Source organism: Vitis riparia, chromosome 7 (genome assembly GCF_004353265.1).
Source record: "Vitis riparia cultivar Riparia Gloire de Montpellier isolate 1030 chromosome 7, EGFV_Vit.rip_1.0, whole genome shotgun sequence".
NCBI lineage: Eukaryota > Viridiplantae > Streptophyta > Magnoliopsida > Vitales > Vitaceae > Vitis > Vitis riparia.
In genome coordinates, this window is record NC_048437.1 from 12,026,067 (window position 1) to 12,044,018 (window position 17,952).

Genomic DNA, 17,952 nt, shown 5'->3' on the forward strand with positions numbered 1-17,952 from the left:
AATCAAATAATACTTTTTGCATTGAATTTATTAATCAGTTTAAATTTTTTTAAAAATAATTTGGAACTCCAAAAATATATTTAATCACTAAAAAAGTAATCGATCAAAGTTAATATAATATAAATTACGACTTTAATGTTTCTCCAATACACACAACTATATTTTTTGAATTTATTACTAGATGAATAGATTATAAATTAAGACATAATTAATAACTTAAATTCTTTAATGAGTTTTTTAATTTTTAAGAATAATTTAAAATTTAAAAAATCGATCCAATTAATTACATATCAAATATAAACATTGTAAAATATTATATAAATAATTTAGTAATAAATACACATATGTAATTGAAAATTTGACTCATTCATATGTTTAAAGGTTAAACTTTATTCATTATTTACTTTAGATAAAATATTATTAATAATTATTATCCATTTAAAAAAAATACGAGGATTTTAATAACCCTATGTTTCTAACATGTACTAAAATATTATTATTTTATAAAAAAAATATAATTCATGATTTTATTATAACATTATTATTCATGTTTTCCTAAAAGCTATCTATTTTTTAAATTTCTTTATAATTATAAAACTCTTTAATTTTTAATAAGACTTGAATTAAAATTAATTAATATTATATAAATTGAATTTACAAAAGTGTCATCATCACTGATTCAAATTCATTGCTAGAACAATTCTACATAAACACCAACAACTCTGGCTCAAGGAGAAAACCCTGAGACCCATAACTATACTCTATACCACAATCAACCCTTTTGTCTTTTCTAGATTGCCTGTCATTTGAAAGAGTGAATCACTTCAGCCATACTATTGAAACGCCCACCACTTTCACTTTCACTGGATCATCAGAAGAAATGCCTTGTTAACCCCTGTCTGGAAGATTTAGGGCAAACCATTCTCATACAACTCGCCTCCTTCACTCTTTTCTTTTGTTGAACATTTCCAAGGGGACCTTAAGGCCAACCGCCTGCCCAACCATTGAGATCCATGATGAGAGATATAGCTCAACTGGCACCCCTTGGCTACCACCAAGGGAAGGGTCTGTGAGAAAAAGCAGCTTCATCCACTCACTGGTTCCACAAGGATGTAATTTGTACCATGGTCTGTTCAAGTATGGGTGCTCCTACAATCGAGGACATTGAAACATCAAAAACTTGATCATAATATTTTTTTTCTCCCTAACCAAACATGGATTTTCTGAAATTTTCGCAAGTAATATTTCTTTCCAGCCAACACCTAGCATGCATAAACAAGCTTGGAAGGGAAATAAACATGCAAAGATGCAAGATGAAGGATATCTATGCAAGGTAAGAATGGACTATGAATGCTTGGTAGCACCAAGCATCTTTTAACCATGCTTGATCATCTAATCAAAGGAAGAAACATTGGGGAGGCACATTTTTTCACAAGAAGACATAATAAGTTAATTTAATTTGGTCTTACTTCTGAATTCTACAATATGCCGCAAGATCTCCATTATTAGATCACTTCTATTTTCCCTGTTTTTTTTTTTTTTTTTCTCTTCTTGATATACAAATTAAGACCTGTTTTTTGTTTGTGATTTTAGCTAAAAGTTGATGCAGAAGGCAAAGCTTTAGTTTTCAAAGGAAATATTGATGTTCATCAAACACAAAATAACTTATGTCATAAGCTAAAATAGAGCAATTCCAGAACTCCTATGTTTTTAAAGTTCCAAGCTATTTTAATAAACTTAATCAAATGGTACATGAGCTTTTCTTGAGCTTAAAAAAGAGCTTTTAGCCTCTTAAAGGCCAATCTAAACAAAGACTTAAAAGTAAGAATATACATATGCACCTAATAAAGGGGGACACAACCCATGTACTCAAGGGATATAAGAGATTCACATAAAACAGTAAGAAAAAAAAAAAAGGAAAAAAAGGAAAAAGACACCAAAAAGAAAAAGGAAAATGTTTAAAGCAACCTTGGCTGTCTAAAAATCCCCAAAAAGTGAAGTTGACATCTCATACAGAACCTTTAGACTACAAAAACAAATAATTTAGAAACTGATTCTCAATTACCAAAATTAAATCTCCAAGTCTTGAAAGGCTCATCTCTTCCCTCTTTTTCCAAACTATCCAAAACAAACATAATAGAGCAATTTTCCAACCCATTCTATGAATCGTTTCCTTGAAGCTACTATGATAGGCTAGAAAAACATTCCAAGAAAACACAACACCAAAGATGACAGGCAAGAAATCCAGTTGCAAATGAATTAAAAATATAATCAACATCTCCTCCTTCTGATTGCAAAGGCTACACCAATTAACATAAACCCCCCCTCATCTCATTAGCTGGTTTATGTTTAAGATTTTTGTCTATACCACCATCCAAAGCAAAAAAGGCAGCCTTGGAAGACACTTTTGGATCCCAAATCTGTTCAGCAGCAAAAGGAAGGGTTAAGTCTTGCAGAAAAATCTAACTGTGAACATGCCATTGCATGAAGCCTTACAAACTAAGAGACCCTCAACTCCACTACACCACAATCTCCAATTCCCAATCAAAGAAACTACTTCTATGATGGAACTTCAACTTCCCTGATGCCCACCTCCCTAGCATCCCAAATATCCCCCATCCAAGATGGTTATGATCTACAAGAATAAACAACCTGCGGAAACAATCTTTAGGAGAACACAACCCACCTTTTTTATCTTTTGTACTACATTTGACCTCAGTGAATTGTAGCTAGATTTGACCTTTTGAACTAGCATCCACTTATCCACCTTTTTTATTAGATGGTGTATAGGGATTGTGTACTTTGATGAAGGATTTTTCCTCCTTCCTTTTACTTAATGACTAGATATTAAGAGAAAATATTAATACTTAATATAATGCACTTAATACAACAAAATAAAATAAAATTCAGAGTAAAAAAAAAGGATGCCCCACCCATCATATTAGTGAAAACACTAATTCCACTTTATCAAATTCAAAATCCAAAATTTTGGGAAATCATTTTTTTATCAAGAGCAAGTTTTAAAACTTGGATCAAGGTAATGAACACACAAGCTTTCCTCAGAGCTAGGGGTTATACAGTTGGATGAGAGCAAGATCCACAGCTATTTTTTCAAGTAATTTATATTAAGCTTCATCTCCCAGCATTAGGTGGATCAAAAAATCAAAATCAGGCTGTGAGAGAGGGACTAAAACCCTGGCCTAGATGTTCTACGTCCAGAGACAAAGCGATGCACAGTAGCAGACACATACTGTCAACTCCCAGTTAACAACTAGCATATGTATCATACAATCACTTTAATCAGTGCATATAACAGTCACTTTCTTGTCAAATTAATAACGATTAATCAAGATTGAGAGGCAAAAGAAAAACCAAAAAAAAAAAATATATGATAACAAGAGGAAAATAAGAAATATGTACCTCCTGAGTTATGAATGTCCATTTTGATTCCATTAGTACATTTGTAGAGTTTCCAGGAAGTTCCTTTTCAATGTCTTCCAACAGCAAAGGTTGGCCATCTACAAACTTAGCAATGATTAGTAAATTATTTAACTCAGAATGAACTCAAGGTTTGTTATGTTAGTGGTATTTTTCTGTTTCATAATCAAATAAATAAACAAACTTAAAACTAATCAGTATGCATAGAGAAAATAGAGGTGCTTTGTGTAACTATGGCAAATACAACTTGATTATCAAATGCAATTTATGTAAGGTCAATGGCTATAAGGATGGTTCAGAACCTAGACAGAAAAAGCAGTTTTGATACATTGAAACAAGAACTTGGATCAAGGTACTCAGAAAAGACACATTGTACTTTGATTTAACAAGGACCTAGTCCTAGATAGAGCTACACAACAAACAAGGATCGTACATGCAACTTTCTAACCCAACAGTAGATTTATAAGTCCCTGTGGTTGCACATGGGTAGGTTCATACTTATTATTGGGCTTTGGACAATCCCTGAATTGAATTACGATGGGTTAGAAAATCTAAAAAGAAGCAGCACAGAATCAACTCTAACATATTGTCATAATCAATTACTGGGTAAATTATCAGAGTGGTGTCTAATGTAATAAAATTTGAATTTTTAATGTTGTAAACAAATGTCTGCTTATAAAAAAACAATTAGAAAGGTATATTTGTCATTTTGTGGGATCATCACCCCAATACATATAATGGCTACATAGAGACAAACATACCACTAGAATATGTGCGGAAATATAGCACTGGAACCCTATATGAAGCACTGTACACTATATGGAAGTCAAAGTAACGTACGTCCTGACGATAACTCTGGACCTTGCAAAATGAAACAAGAACATGGTCAATCTATTGTTCAGGAGTATTATCCATGTCTATTCAACTACCCTTCAAGGCTTCTACAAGAGAATGTAAACTAAGAGCAGAATATAGAAAATGACATACTTACCAAAGTAGCATTATCAATGTACTCATCTTTCCCCAGACAATTGGGCTCTTCATTTCCCTTGTGACTTTTTTCATCGTGATCTTCCTGTACAAGACACAAACAGAGGTAGATTGTATCAATTCTGCTTACATCAGAATTTATTCTTCAATGGAATATCAAATCAGACCTCACAAGACCTGAGAATGCACATGTTCTCTAGTGACAAATAACCCTCTACCTGAGAGAGATAAGTAGCAGAGAAGATAAGAAACAGGAACATGAAATTTATAGCATCAACCAATGCATCAGAGCATGACAAAATGGTGGGCAAAACTAACTTCATGAGAAGCCAACCATGGTGATTTTGGCCGAGGTACCCATGACCATGGAGGGAGAACAGGGTTGATCCTTTTCCATTTCTCAGTGAAAGCATGAGCAGCAAGGCAGAAGTCACTTGATGAGAGGGTTCCATCCCAAGATGATATATCCATGGCCACCTTGCCACCTGAAGAGACAAGGAACACCCCACAAGAGGCTGCATTGGGGTCAAATTAACTAATGTTATCATCTAAAATAAAGAACTATTGTATGCTCAAAAATGTTCCAAAGTGGAACCCCAAACCTTTTGACACCTGAGTCACACCTCATGGTTTCCTTGATTCTAGCTTCCTATAATAAGGGTACCATATCCTTAGTGTCATTTGTTGTCTTCGATTTTCCCATTCCTTTATGTTGATTCCTTTTCCTTTATCATAAATCAGTTTTCGTTCTTGCATTCCCCAATAGTTTTAGCTAGAACTTCTATTAATTTTTTTTTTTTTTTTTGATAAGTAAAGAGAAGTATATTAAAATGAAAGAGGAAACACCAAACTAGTGTCCTCTAGGTATACAAAGAGTATACAAAAGCAGCCCCTCGACTCAAAACCAAGGAAGCGAGCCCGAACCCCCACCTATAACAAAAACCTAGCCACTCAATATAGCTAACCAGAGACCGCGGGCTCAAAACTATAAACATCCTCGCCCATGACCACAGATTACTTACAAAAGAATGTTTCAACCTTTGGATTGACAACACCTCATTCCCAAAAGCCAACGAATTTCTTTCCTTCCAAACTGTCCAAAATATACATAAGGGGGCCATTTGCCACGCCTTTTTACGGATTTTCCCCACAAAAGCTCCATGCCACCCCAGGAGAGTTTCCTTAACTGTACCAAAGAGAACCCACTCCACCCCAAAGAGAGAAAAAAGAAGATTCCACAATGTCCTCGTCATAACACAATGGAGTAAAAGATGATCCACTGTTTCTTCTTCAGCAAGACAAAGGAAACACCTATTTGCCAAAGAAAAACCCCTCCTCTGAAGTTGGTCTAGAGTTAAGATTTTGCCCCAGGATGCTTCCCACGAGAAAAAGGCTACCTTTGGCGGCACACTTGCTCTCCAGATACCAACATACGGGAACATAGCTGAACCGCCAGGCTCCAAAATAGAGTAGAGCGACTTGACTGAAAAGACACCACTTTTAGATGCTGTCCAAACCATCTTATCCTCGTTCTCCCTTTGCACCCTAAAAGCTTGGATTTTAAGCATAAACTGTTCCATCATCTCAATTTCCCAATCATTCAGCGCCCTTGAGAACAAAGGGGTCCACCCATCCCCTACTCCATCTTGGTTCCACACTTCCGATACCCACGCGTCTTTCGCCTGAGAAATGGCAAAAAGAGAGGGGAAGGATTCGTAGAGAGGCTCATCTCCACACCACTTATCCTTCCAGAATCTCACCCTCCGACCATTGCCCACTCGGAAGGCTGAACTGCTATACATACCCATCCACTCCTTTCTAATAGCTTTCCAAAGCCCTACACCATGCCTCCCTCTTTCGGCCTGAGTACACCACCCCCCCTCCTCTACACCATATTTGTGACTGATCACTTTCTTCCACAACGCCTCTCTTTCAATGGCAAAACGCCAATTCCACTTACCCAAGAGAGCTTTATTCATCAACTTCTATTAATTTTAGATGGCCTAAGGCCTTTTTAAATCAATAAATGAGCTACTTGCCTAGGTGCACCTTTTATTAAGGCAACTTTAATATATATTCACAATTTTCCTGTCCAAAAGACAAAAAAAAATAAAAATTGCCCTAGGCATTTGGAGGACTATCCCCATGAGGTGCTCAAAATAGCTTCTTTTTCTCTCTTTTTCTGGATTCCATTTATTGATGCAGCTGTTTGATCTTACCAGTATTACTAGCTTTTCAACATATTCTTCAACCACACCCTACCCTGATTTTAACCAGAAACAAAGTCATAAAGAACCATGTGTCAGATTTTCATTTTCTATGCCATTTGCAAGGTTTGAAGCAACAGTATAAAGAACTTACATGAACAATGCTAGCCCTTGAGGCCTGGCTCAAGTGGTAAAGGGGCGGGGAGGATTTGTGGGAGGTTCCAAGTTCAAGTCCCAATGGGGACAAAAATTTACCTATCAAAAAAAATAAATAAAAAAAATTACATGAATAATGCTAAAGATATTATTGGTTTGAACTGACCTGCCATTTGGTTATATTTTAATTTTCCTTATATTTTCATAAAAATCTAAATAACATATCTCATTGTTGCATTTCCACTTTTTGTTCATTAAGTTTGGCAACACTATTTTGAAGAATTTCATGCTATTTAGCCAAGTAGCCACCCTAAATTTTTCCTTTTGACAGAACAATTGGAACATACTCTTGATTTTGATTTTGTGTAAATTTACATGTTGCACTACAAAGGGTGTCTGAGAATCTGTTCATGCTGCAAATCATTTCTTGGAAATATGAGGAAAGAAAATTTCAAAATTCAGCACATTTCTTTCAAAAAAAAAAAAAAGTTCAAAATAGAAAGAGTATCCAAAAAAACACCTATAACATTTGTACATTCCTTATGAAAAACCCATCTCGAATTCTGCCTTTCTCTGCCACATGCCAGGTTTTGATATAATTCAAAAAAGTTAGCGTATTTAATCCTATAAACACCAACCAAATTAGTAATTCTGAATTCTAATTCCTTAATCATGAAAACCCAAATCACCATTGTTTGACACCTGGAAACAAACGCTAATTCCTTAATCATCACAAAATATGGCAGAAAAATCAAGCCACTCAAAAATTGAAAACCTCGTCCATTCCAAACCCTAATTCTTACATCATAAAATAATAATAATAATGCAGCCATTCAATTACTGAAAACCCAATTGAAACACTGAAATCGACAGGGGTATGGGAACTCACCTAGAGAAAACGGTGTTGCAGGAGCTCTGAGCAGAAGGAGCGAAACCGTAACGTCCACTTAGAGTTAGTTTCTTTAGACGATTACGGAATTGATTTCGATTCACATTCTGGAATGGGTTCTCGGTATCTCCCGTTGCTTAAACGGCGTCGTTTCAGTTTCACCGTTTTAATGTTTTTTTTCCCACCTGCCCCTCCTATAAAAATATTAAATTAAATGTTAAAGTTGGATGGTAAAATCAAATTTAATTTTTTTTTAAGGGTTTGATTATTGTATCAATACCTTATCAAAGAAGTATAGTCTACATGTACATCCTAATTCCATTTTCGACGATACTTTTGTACCAAAACCCGATTACTTTATATCTTATATTTTGTTAATTGTTTTATACTTTACGTCTAATCTTATTAGATTTTCATTACTTCTATTTTACATTAACTTTTTTGTATTTTAGTCTTATTTGAGTTGTATTAATGATGTATGTTTGTACTTTATTTGATAATTCAAATTTTGTATAATATATAACCCAAAGTTTTATCATATACTTGGGGAATTCAAAATTTATATGACATCAATTCGCTATGATAGATTTTTCCCAAATGTAATATTTTACCTTTAAAAGTATTAAAATTTCACATAAAAATTAATTACTTGAATTAGCTCACTAAATTGCATTAAATTGTTAAGAAAAAATAAAATAAAATTGTCTACCATTAGTTATTTTTGTTTGAAGGAATGAGAATATAAGGATACCATCTCTTCCATCATGATTAAAATCTTTTCTCATATCTATAGAAATTAAGGGTTTGTTTGGTAATGACTTTCGAAAACAATTTTTTGTTCTTTGAAACAAAATAGAGGAAAACGCGTTGGGCAACTAGAAACAAAAAAAAAAAAGTTTTTTATTCTTAAAAGCAAAAAAATATTATTGTTTTCAAAAAATATCTTTTAATCATTTTAAGTTATTTTTACATGTGTTTTTTATGGTTGTTTTAAAAAAATAATTATACAAATATGGAGAATGATTAAAAATAAAGTACTACATATATTTTTTAAAAAAATATATTTAAAAACATAGAAAACAAGTTAAAAAACATTTTAGGTTTCAAAACTAACATTTGTTATGCAAAACATTAAAAAACAGTTTTTATAAACTATTACCAAACAATACCTAAAACTTTATAAAACATGCAACTATCATAATCTTATACTAAAATATCTAAATATGACAACCTTACATTTACGTAGAAAACACATGCCATCTTTGATAAGATTTATTCAATCTCATTTGAATCCTTCTACATAAGACGAGATACAAAAAATGTGATCAAGTATGAAAAGTTGATCCAAGTGATTTCATAAGCAAAATACAATTGAGTCCCGATTAGCATAAAATTATTCAATGATTAGCATAGCTTGTACATTCGAACTCTCATTATTCTTCAAGCAAAGCTCGTTAGGACCATTGTCAATGCCTCAAGAAGTGAATTAGAGCTGCCATACAAGCTCCAACTGTCATAACATGCATGACACTCGACAAGTATGAAAGGTTACCTCGTCTTATTGGCAAGGTGAAGAGACATTTTAACTGCCCTCCTAGTGGTGGCTTTCTCACCTTAGTCATTTCTTTTATAAATTGCAAGCATGAAAGGAGTGTGGAACAACATAGAAGAGAAAATAGAAAGCAAGGTCCAGTGAGGGGCTTAGTTAGGATCTTTTCTTAAGCAATAAGATGCAATCCTCTCATTGACCAAGATGATCACTCAATTCTTTCATGTAAAGATTCAATTGTCATATTTTGAGTCAATGTTGGGACATTTGATTTTAAAATTTTGGGTTGAAGCATAGAGCCACAAATCTTGAAACTGATTTTGGATTAGTTAAGACAAGAAAATATTCCGACTGGATGGTAGATGGTGGAGTGATCTTTGGGGCAGTAAGCCTTTAGGTAGAGCAATACCCCAAGAAGGGAAGGGGTGTTGCAATGTTTTAGATGCAACAATCATAGACATGGGTACTCACTAAAATTCCGATCTCTTTCCAACCCACCACATTTTTGCTCTTGTTTCTCAAGAGTTTACAATAGTATTCCAAGCCACCAAAAAGAATTCACCACCCCCATGAAAAACAACACTCAAAATCTCTTCCAACTATATTAGAATCGTGGTTTTGAACTTGAAAACCGACTTTCAGATGTTTTGACAAAATTTTCGAAAAAGAGGAAATCTGATGAACTTTGCAATCTCACACATCAACATAGTCAAAGTGACCAAATTAGAAGTAATATGACCAAGTACGAAAAGAATTGAGGTAGCAAAAATGCCACTAAAACAATATGATCAATTTACAAAACTATGTACGATACTTTTTGCAGTGTACAAGAGGTACAGTAGAATTTACCAGTAAATACTCATTGAATAACACATGAACTATCCGAGAAGTTTGAGTACTCAATAATGAAAGAGTAGAGAAGTAGAGGAATTCAACATCCATACTTTGGCCTAAAGAACAAGAATTACAGAGTTTTGGATCATTCCAAGGGTTATCACAAGATGCATTCAAAATTCTGATCCTCATGACTGCTATTACTCCAAAAACAATGGCATCCCATTCTACACAATCTCTCTGCAATTCAACATAAAATACATTAGCATTGATGCCCAAAATTACATATCAACTTCATCATCCGATTCATCAGTGTTGTAAACCCAACAGCACCTTTTCCTGAAGATCAGATGAGCTTCAGCTCCATCAGGTTCGTGGCTTTGCTGGAGTTGGGGAAGATGGCGGTTTCAAATCTGGGTACTATGCCAAAAATACCAATAAATATGTTAGCAGCTTATTTGGGAGGAAACTGTTAATGAACACACAGCAATGCATGTTATTCAGAATGATGATTTCTAGACTTCCATGTTGTGAAATATGAATGTGTAACTATAAAACAGCATAGTTTTGGTTTTCAGTCAGGTCAATTAGTGTTGAGAACACTACAATGTGTGAATGTATCATAGAAATTGAAGGGCTCATGGAATGTGATCAGTAGAATGTGTATGGTGCTTACCTCATAACCTGTTGAGAGGCGTAAGGCTTGGTAATTTACATAGATTGCTCAATGAAAAGTTGGAACATGATTGAGGTTTTTTTAAATGTAAAGCAGGCTTTTATTTTCAACAGGATGAGGATAAAAGACGAAAAGTTGGCTTCAAGTGCATGTGGCAATGTGGGTGTAGCTTTCTTCATGATATAGATGATATAAATGATATCGAAATGGCCCCAAAATAAAATTAAAGTAATGCTTGTAAAAGATGTGGCAAAGAGAACACTGAAATTTGACTTCAAATTAAATTCAACTAGTAATTCCAACTTAAACATAATCCTGAATGGCTTCATATAATTACTTGACAGAGGGAGGGAGGGCAGAAGGGAGAGAGAGAGAGAGAGAGAGTAAGTTAAAATGACCATACATTGGGATAGGGAGAGGATGATCTAGAACCAAGTTTTGCCTGTGGGGTGGATTTGATGGGCTTTTTCACATATCCATTGTCAACTGTTTCACTGCTATCCAGAGGTACACTTGCCGAAGAGGAAGCCTTGGAGTTATCTTCACCTTCAATAATAATGCCTCCATTTACCTCAGGCTGTCGTGACATTTTAACCTTCTTCTTAGGATAAATATGTACTGATGGTGGCAATAGGTTCTCTTGAATTGCCTGCAAACATGCATGTACAAAACATAATACATAAACAACTAAACATTAACGAATACAAAGATTCCTTAAAGCAAGATTCCTATCAAAAGAAAAAGATTTCTTAAAAGTAAAAACGCAAAATAAGAGTGAAATACAAGCAAATAATCAGGAATGCCCCAAACCCCTGCTTATAACTTTCCATATATACCAATTATTTTATTTAAATAAGAATAATACAGCAAAAATTCTCAATAATGCCCTATCAAGAAACAAATACTCAATAATGAGAAAGAGCAAACAATACAAGGAACATGTAGTGTGTGCACGATATGTACTACATGTTATGTATAGCACAAAGAAATAGATGGAAAGACCTCTTTCAGCTCAGTATTCTTTTCTTATTAAGTTTTCAATAAAGCAGATAAATGCCAAGTTCAAACAAAACAAAGAAATTGAAACTTGGTTCCTTAGAAATCTCTCAAATGCAGCTGCAAATGCAAAGATCTTCTACTCCAGCATAAATGGCAATTAAAATGCAGAATTACTAGTTTAACAAAGAAAAGAATTAAACAGAAAAGAAACCTTATAAGAAACTCAGAAAATAAATGGGTACTTTTAAATAATCAATCATACTGAATGCATATAACACTGTAAGAAAATCTAAATTTTGTCCATACACCCCACCGATGCCATAGAACAGATTATACAGGTAGAATCCACTATTGAACTAAGCCACCCATATAATTTCTTGGGCATATAACTGTTAGAGTGCATGATATACATTGTGGGCTCAAATCCTACAAGCTTAAGCTTTTAAGAAAACTGGTTGTTCAACATGATATCAGAACCTTATTTGGTCAGACGTCAAGTGTTCAAACCTCACCACCGCATGTTTATTTACCCAATTTATTGGACCCACGTGTAAGTCCCAAAATGGGGGGCTACACTTGAAGGAGGGTGTTGGAGTGTATGATATACATTGTGGGCTCAAATCCTAATGACCAAACCAAAAAAGGAGGCTACACTTGAAGGAGGGTGCTAGAATGTATGATATACATTATGAGCTCAAATCCTAATGACCAAATGTAACCTAACCATCCAACTACTTAACTTCTTAAGACATTGTTGCTAATTTGGTCCACAAGACAATTTCAGTTTGGTTAATGAATAATGGATCTAAATGCGGTACAGTTGACATAGTGCAGGTTCAATGGAGTTCTACAAGAAGAAACTGAGACCCAAGCATTGATGGAATAGACAAACAGTGGTTAAAAAAAAACAAGAAAGATAGGGAAGAGTACCTGCCAGCCATTCTTGCCTCTGATCCCACCCCTGATTGCATAAGCCTCTTTGAATCCATTTTTGAACAATAACTCGGCCACTTTCATGGAATTACCATCAAAACTACCTTACAAGCAAAAAGAGGAAACAACAATGAGATAATAATCACAATCTTATTTGAAGAAAAAGAAGATAAGAAACATCAAAGCCTGAGTACAAGAGTATAACTTGATATGCACTGCAGCCCTAACGTTCTATGTCCCCAACCGATTTGTTGTGAATTCATCATGTATTCTATTGGCTAAAACATTTATCTAGAAAAGCATAAATGAATTGAGGAAGGAGCATTAATATAACCTAGGAAGGTGATTGACCAGTACAGCGCATGTCATTCCTTTTAAGAGTCTAGCAGATCAATAAGTGCTCAACTGATACAGCACATGGCATTTTTTTTCAATAGTCATATAAAATACAACAGAAAACGTTTAGATAAGGATGCTAGTCTATGGAGAAAAGATCCTATCAAACTTGTTCACATTCACCAAAAAAGAAGGAATCAAGCACATTATACGTGCTTGACTCTCCATGTCAGTTAATGATACCCCATTCCTTTTTTCATTCTAGTAACAATAAACTTCTTCTGATTTGCTAAGACATCCAGGCAAGTCTAGATGTTGGGCATCTCTTTAGCTGTCAGCAAATGAAAGCAGAAAATCCATTACTCATTTTGTCTTTCATGGGAACTGCTTTACTCAATAATACACACTGACTAAACAAGCCTGCAACTCCAGTCGATAAATGAAGAGAAGGATAGACTGGTCCTGAATACCAGGATGTTAGAGGGAACTTTGATGTAGGAACTCATCATCAAATTAAGAACCACCCTGCCCTTTAGAATGAGCAACTGATTTACTGTTCATTCATCCTAAACTATTTAAACCCCTTAGAAAAAAAGTGTCTAAGAAGAAAAAGGGGAAATGGAGGCCAACTGGAATCATTCATGTTCTGAAAACTCATCCAAACTAGAGAAAATAAACTTGAAAAATATGCTTCAACCAGAGGATTCAGTTTATTCGATGAAACCACTGTAGATCAAGGGTGAATCATACCTGAAATCCACAATTACCTAATCTAATAACTTGTTCTTTGTTCTGCAAAAATATACAAATCTACCTTGAAGCTTCATCAAACATCAAAATACAGTTAAAAGCAAAACCCCAAAAACACACTTTGTTTCTAGTAATATTTATTGTTTTGGATTTTGATCCTGATTATCTCAAGTCTAGCATGTCCTGTTGACGAATACCAAGGCACATGTTGGCACAAACCGTACCCACAAATTCAAGTCTATATTTCACCATGGCCCTTTAATCAGTAAGAAGATCTGAAATCGGGAGAATGGCTCTAGAAATATGATGTTACTGCCATAATCACAGGACAGAAAGAAGTCAAAGAACAGAAGTTTTTGCTAATATACAACCATGCAGAAAGCAGAGAAGTGGCTTCCTTTTTTCTTTGTACTGCAAGCTACTTTCGAAGAAATAGGCCATTACCTTAACAACATATCACACGAAATTTTATTCAACAGCATTATTCCTGCCAAAATATCATTTTCATTAAAACAAATTGACCCAAAACACCCAATCTGCATTTGCAGTTTACTTTTAGTGTTCAAAAATTTCAGCCAGAAAAGAATAACTATAAGTAATAATTTCTTTATCATATTTAATTTCTCATTTTCCATCAAAAGGATAAACACCAACAAATTTATTGATTGTCCATTTTTCTTCTTCATCAATGCAAAATATTTCATAATCATTAAGAAGCATGGCACCTAGCTTTTGTGTATTTGGAAAAGTGGAATCACCATTGAAATCTTTTCTCTCCAAACTATTAAGCATTCACAAACAACAAACTCGTCGCTGTTGAGGTGGAATAAAATAAATAAAAAATAAAAAAATAAAAAAATATAGAAAAACTATAGATTTGAAGATTATGGGCTGTTAATGAGTATCATAGGAGATGTCTTATCCTCCATTGGAGCCGAGCTAGACCCTTAATTCTAAATAGCAGTATTGTTACTGTATTGTCCAGCTTAGATTAAGTCAAATTGGACCCACTTGTACGAATCCAAAAATCAGGAGATTTGAACTACAATTTTCTAGAACACAATCTCCATTCCTCTAACCCCTCTCTACAAATAACATATTTGAGCTGAAAATCTCAAAATTTTCAGAACCCATTTCTCAATTATGTTTAAATCATTCAATACAAAACTTAGGTTCTATCCGTTTGAAAGGAATTTTCAGCACTTACTTGTCGAGAACACAGACAGTGGTATTCTTAGGATCAGCAAACTTTGTGGACACGCTCTTCAAAAACGCATCTTCATCATCTTGAGAAAACTGAACCTGAACCACTCCCTTATTCAAAATCTTCAAATTGGGAGAACCCAGATAGGCCAGGCTCTTCCCATCCCTGATATCCAAAAGCTGAGCATTAGGGTCATCTCTGAGCTTCCTAAAGGCATTAATAGCAGAAATGAATTTGAACTTCTTCAAATACTCCTGGGTCAGAGGCACTACAACTAGCCAAATGAATGTAACCCCAGCGACAAAAAAGGGGTTCCTGTTGAAAAAATCATCGATGGAAACAACTATAGACTCTAAGTTGATCTTGTCGTTGGCTGACACAACAGTTTCAGAAGCAAAGCAAGGAAGAGGAGTGAAAGAGGAGAGACCCAGTAGGAGATGAGGGATTTTATCTGGTTTTAGTGGAAATTGAGAGAGAAAAGCAGGAGAGGGAGAGGGAGAGGGAGAGGAGGTTTTGAAGATGAGAAGATGGTTAAGGGGAGGGTGGGCAGTTGTGGGTTTGTTGATGGGAATGGAGTTTGGGAGGAGACCGATGGGTTTGAGGGTTTTAGGGTGGTTTTGGAAGGGTTTGGAAGGTGGGAGGGCTCTGTAACTGTGAAGGGACTCCATGAATGTTAGAGAGCTTTTGGATTTGATGACAAGATGATAAGATTGCAATTTCGTTTTATAGTTTCTGAAAACTCATCCACTTCCTCTCTCTCTTTATTTTTACTCTTTATTTTTATGTTTTTATTTTTTATTTTTTATTTTGTATTTTTTTTTTTTTATGTTTTGCCAAAATTCTTCTTTTCCTCAAATATTATGAATAATAAGGAGGTTTATGTTTATTTTTGATAAATTTTATCTTTAAATTTTAATACTATTGAAGTAAAAAGGATGGAATAGTTTGATACCATGGACTAGATTTTTTAGAATACTTAAAAATTATTTGAAAATGAAAAAATATTTTTTTATTTCAAACCTGCCTCTTCTTTTAATTTTAGTCAACAAAAGGTGGATATTTTGATTTTAATTAAATCTTGAAAACAGTTTAAAAAAAAGGTTATTAAACATTATTAGAACCTAGAATGCTATCTACAAAATTAATGAAACATACTCTATTTATATTCTAAATTCTCAACCTAGAGAAACTAACAACATTCATTTATAAAATTAAAAAGAGTTCATTATATATTTTATAACCCGACAAGCTCATTTTCCCATCTTTCTCCATCCTTTCGGCTATGTTTGGTTCTCAGAAAATTTGAAGGAAAATGCAAGGGAAAGAAAATACAAAGGAAAAATAGAAAGAAAGAAAAAGTGAAGGAAAATAAAAAATGAATTAAAAGTTGATAAGTTATTTTTATTTTTTACTTCAAACTCATTTTATTTATTTTAACTCATTAATATAAAGATTAAATAATTTTAAAATACATAAGTTTTTAATTAGTTTTAATTATATTTGATTTTCTTTTATATTTTTCATAAGGCAACCAAATATGAAAAAATCATTTTCCTTTGCATTTTTTTTCTTTCCTTAGTATTTTCCGGGAACCAATCATAACCTTAAAATTTTCATCTTACATGATAGGTTGAGTTAGAATTTGAGTAAATGCATAATGCTTAAAAAGAAATACATACATATATATATATATATATATATATGGAGAATCTAAATGAATAAACATCAATTAAAGGAGAAGCTTTTAGCTATATATGTTAGAAAACTAAGAAAAAAGATCTCACATCTAGTTTAATGAATCAAAATAGATTTATAAAACTCGTATTGTGTCATTGTAATAAAGATCACCTTATGTAGATTGTTCATAATATTGCCTCACTTTGATGACACTTTGTCACCTTGTATTGATATTGACATCTTATATCTTCTCTTTTCTTACTTTATGTCTCTCTCTCTCAATCTTAATATTTGTACAAATGATAGGAAATCTCATTAACTTGGGATAAATGAAGAGGGAGACCAAGAACTCTTTTATATTAGGTCAAGTGACCTTCCATCAAGAGTCACAAATGAACACTTTCTTTTAGATACTTGAATCTACATTTCTCAATTCCATGTAATATTCATGGTATATAAAAACATTAATATAGGTGTATGACTTTGGTCATTTTACATTGTATACAATTTAGTAGGTTTATGACTTTGGTCATGATACCTTGGCCTAATCCAACCCAAACCCAACCTAATGTTTAACCAAATTTAGACAATCATTTTTAATATTTAGGTTGAGCTTGGTTTGGATTTTTTTCAATCTAAACTTAATTTGGGTTAACCTTGAGTCAGGGTTTCAACAACCCGAGCTTAACCTAAGCTCAATATAATGTTTTTATAATATTTATAATGCATATTATCCTATATAATAATATTTATATTTTAATATTTTTAAGAAAAAAATATAAAATTATATTATATTATATACTTTTTAGAAAATATATAAATTTATATTTATTTTTTATTGCTATCTTGAAATCTTGTCTTATTTACTATTTAGATTTCATATAAATGTATCAACAAATATTTTTTTTTAAATATTGTAAATGGATTTTGAATCATACAATCCGACCAACCCGAATTTAGAAAAATGAGATTATATTGAGTAGCTTAAATTCGGTTGAACTTTGATTGATTGTTTCTTAATTTGGATTTGACTCGGATTAGTCATTTCCGAACAACTTGCCCCAACCTTAATCTTCCCACATGCATTAAATGTATAATATGGGAAATACAAATTCATAACTTTGGTCATGAACCCTTAGGATATGGGGATTAACTTCATTACCTACTAAGATGGTGTTCCGTCATGCAAGCATGTATTTCAAAATAAGCACAATGGTATATTTTCAAATTTGGGTGTAGGAATCGAGAAGAAATCAATTACTAGACCAACATCATCATGTCTTGAATATGTTATTTTTCTTCAAGGCCTATTTA

General features: G+C 33.5%; 2 protein-coding genes across 17 annotated transcripts; both read right to left on the bottom strand.

Moving 5' to 3' along the window:
* Window positions 1-623: 623 nt before the first annotated feature.
* On the bottom strand, window positions 624-7,779 carry LOC117917261 (ubiquitin-like-conjugating enzyme ATG10). 16 transcript variants are annotated; one of them, XM_034833481.1, is made up of 9 exons: window positions 7,681-7,779; window positions 6,790-6,890; window positions 6,648-6,691; window positions 4,763-4,913; window positions 4,606-4,646; window positions 4,430-4,513; window positions 4,200-4,299; window positions 3,421-3,518; window positions 624-1,149 (listed from the first exon to the last, which is right to left on the bottom strand). In XM_034833481.1, exons 4-9 carry the CDS (start codon window positions 4,878-4,880, stop codon window positions 943-945), a joined length of 648 nt encoding a protein of 215 aa, XP_034689372.1. In that variant the 5' UTR covers window positions 4,881-4,913; window positions 6,648-6,691; window positions 6,790-6,890; window positions 7,681-7,779; the 3' UTR covers window positions 624-942. The 16 variants fall into 16 exon arrangements, with proteins under 16 accessions (XP_034689372.1, XP_034689365.1, XP_034689373.1 ...); XM_034833474.1 differs by having other exon boundaries at window positions 4,596-4,646; window positions 4,747-4,913; XM_034833482.1 differs by lacking the exon at window positions 6,648-6,691.
* A 2,204-nt stretch (window positions 7,780-9,983) lies between these two features.
* LOC117917368 (rhodanese-like domain-containing protein 4A, chloroplastic) lies at window positions 9,984-15,641 on the bottom strand. Its single transcript, XM_034833612.1, has 5 exons — window positions 14,965-15,641; window positions 12,669-12,771; window positions 11,143-11,388; window positions 10,397-10,483; window positions 9,984-10,303 (listed from the first exon to the last, which is right to left on the bottom strand). Exons 1-4 carry the CDS (start codon window positions 15,627-15,629, stop codon window positions 10,430-10,432), a joined length of 1,068 nt encoding a protein of 355 aa, XP_034689503.1. The 5' UTR covers window positions 15,630-15,641; the 3' UTR covers window positions 9,984-10,303; window positions 10,397-10,429.
* Between the last annotated feature and the right edge of the window lie 2,311 nt (window positions 15,642-17,952).

Excerpts from the sequence above, each read along its gene's own strand:
- LOC117917261 (XM_034833470.1), bottom strand. The coding sequence starts at position 4,976 with ATGATAACATTAGTTAATTTGACCCCAATGCAGCCTCTTGTGGGGTGT. Across the intron at positions 4,647-4,762 it reads CCTCGGCCAAAATCACCATG|GTAGAGGGTTATTTGTCACT; the intron begins GTTGGCTTCTCA and ends TATCTCTCTCAG. Across the intron at positions 3,519-4,199 it reads TTTCCGCACATATTCTAGTG|ATGGCCAACCTTTGCTGTTG; the intron begins GTATGTTTGTCT and ends CTAAGTTTGTAG.
- LOC117917368 (XM_034833612.1), bottom strand. The coding sequence starts at position 15,629 with ATGGAGTCCCTTCACAGTTACAGAGCCCTCCCACCTTCCAAACCCTTC. Across the intron at positions 12,772-14,964 it reads ACTGTCTGTGTTCTCGACAA|TTTTGATGGTAATTCCATGA; the intron begins GTAAGTGCTGAA and ends CTTGTAAGGTAG. Across the intron at positions 11,389-12,668 it reads GAGGCAAGAATGGCTGGCAG|GCAATTCAAGAGAACCTATT; the intron begins GTACTCTTCCCT and ends GCATGTTTGCAG.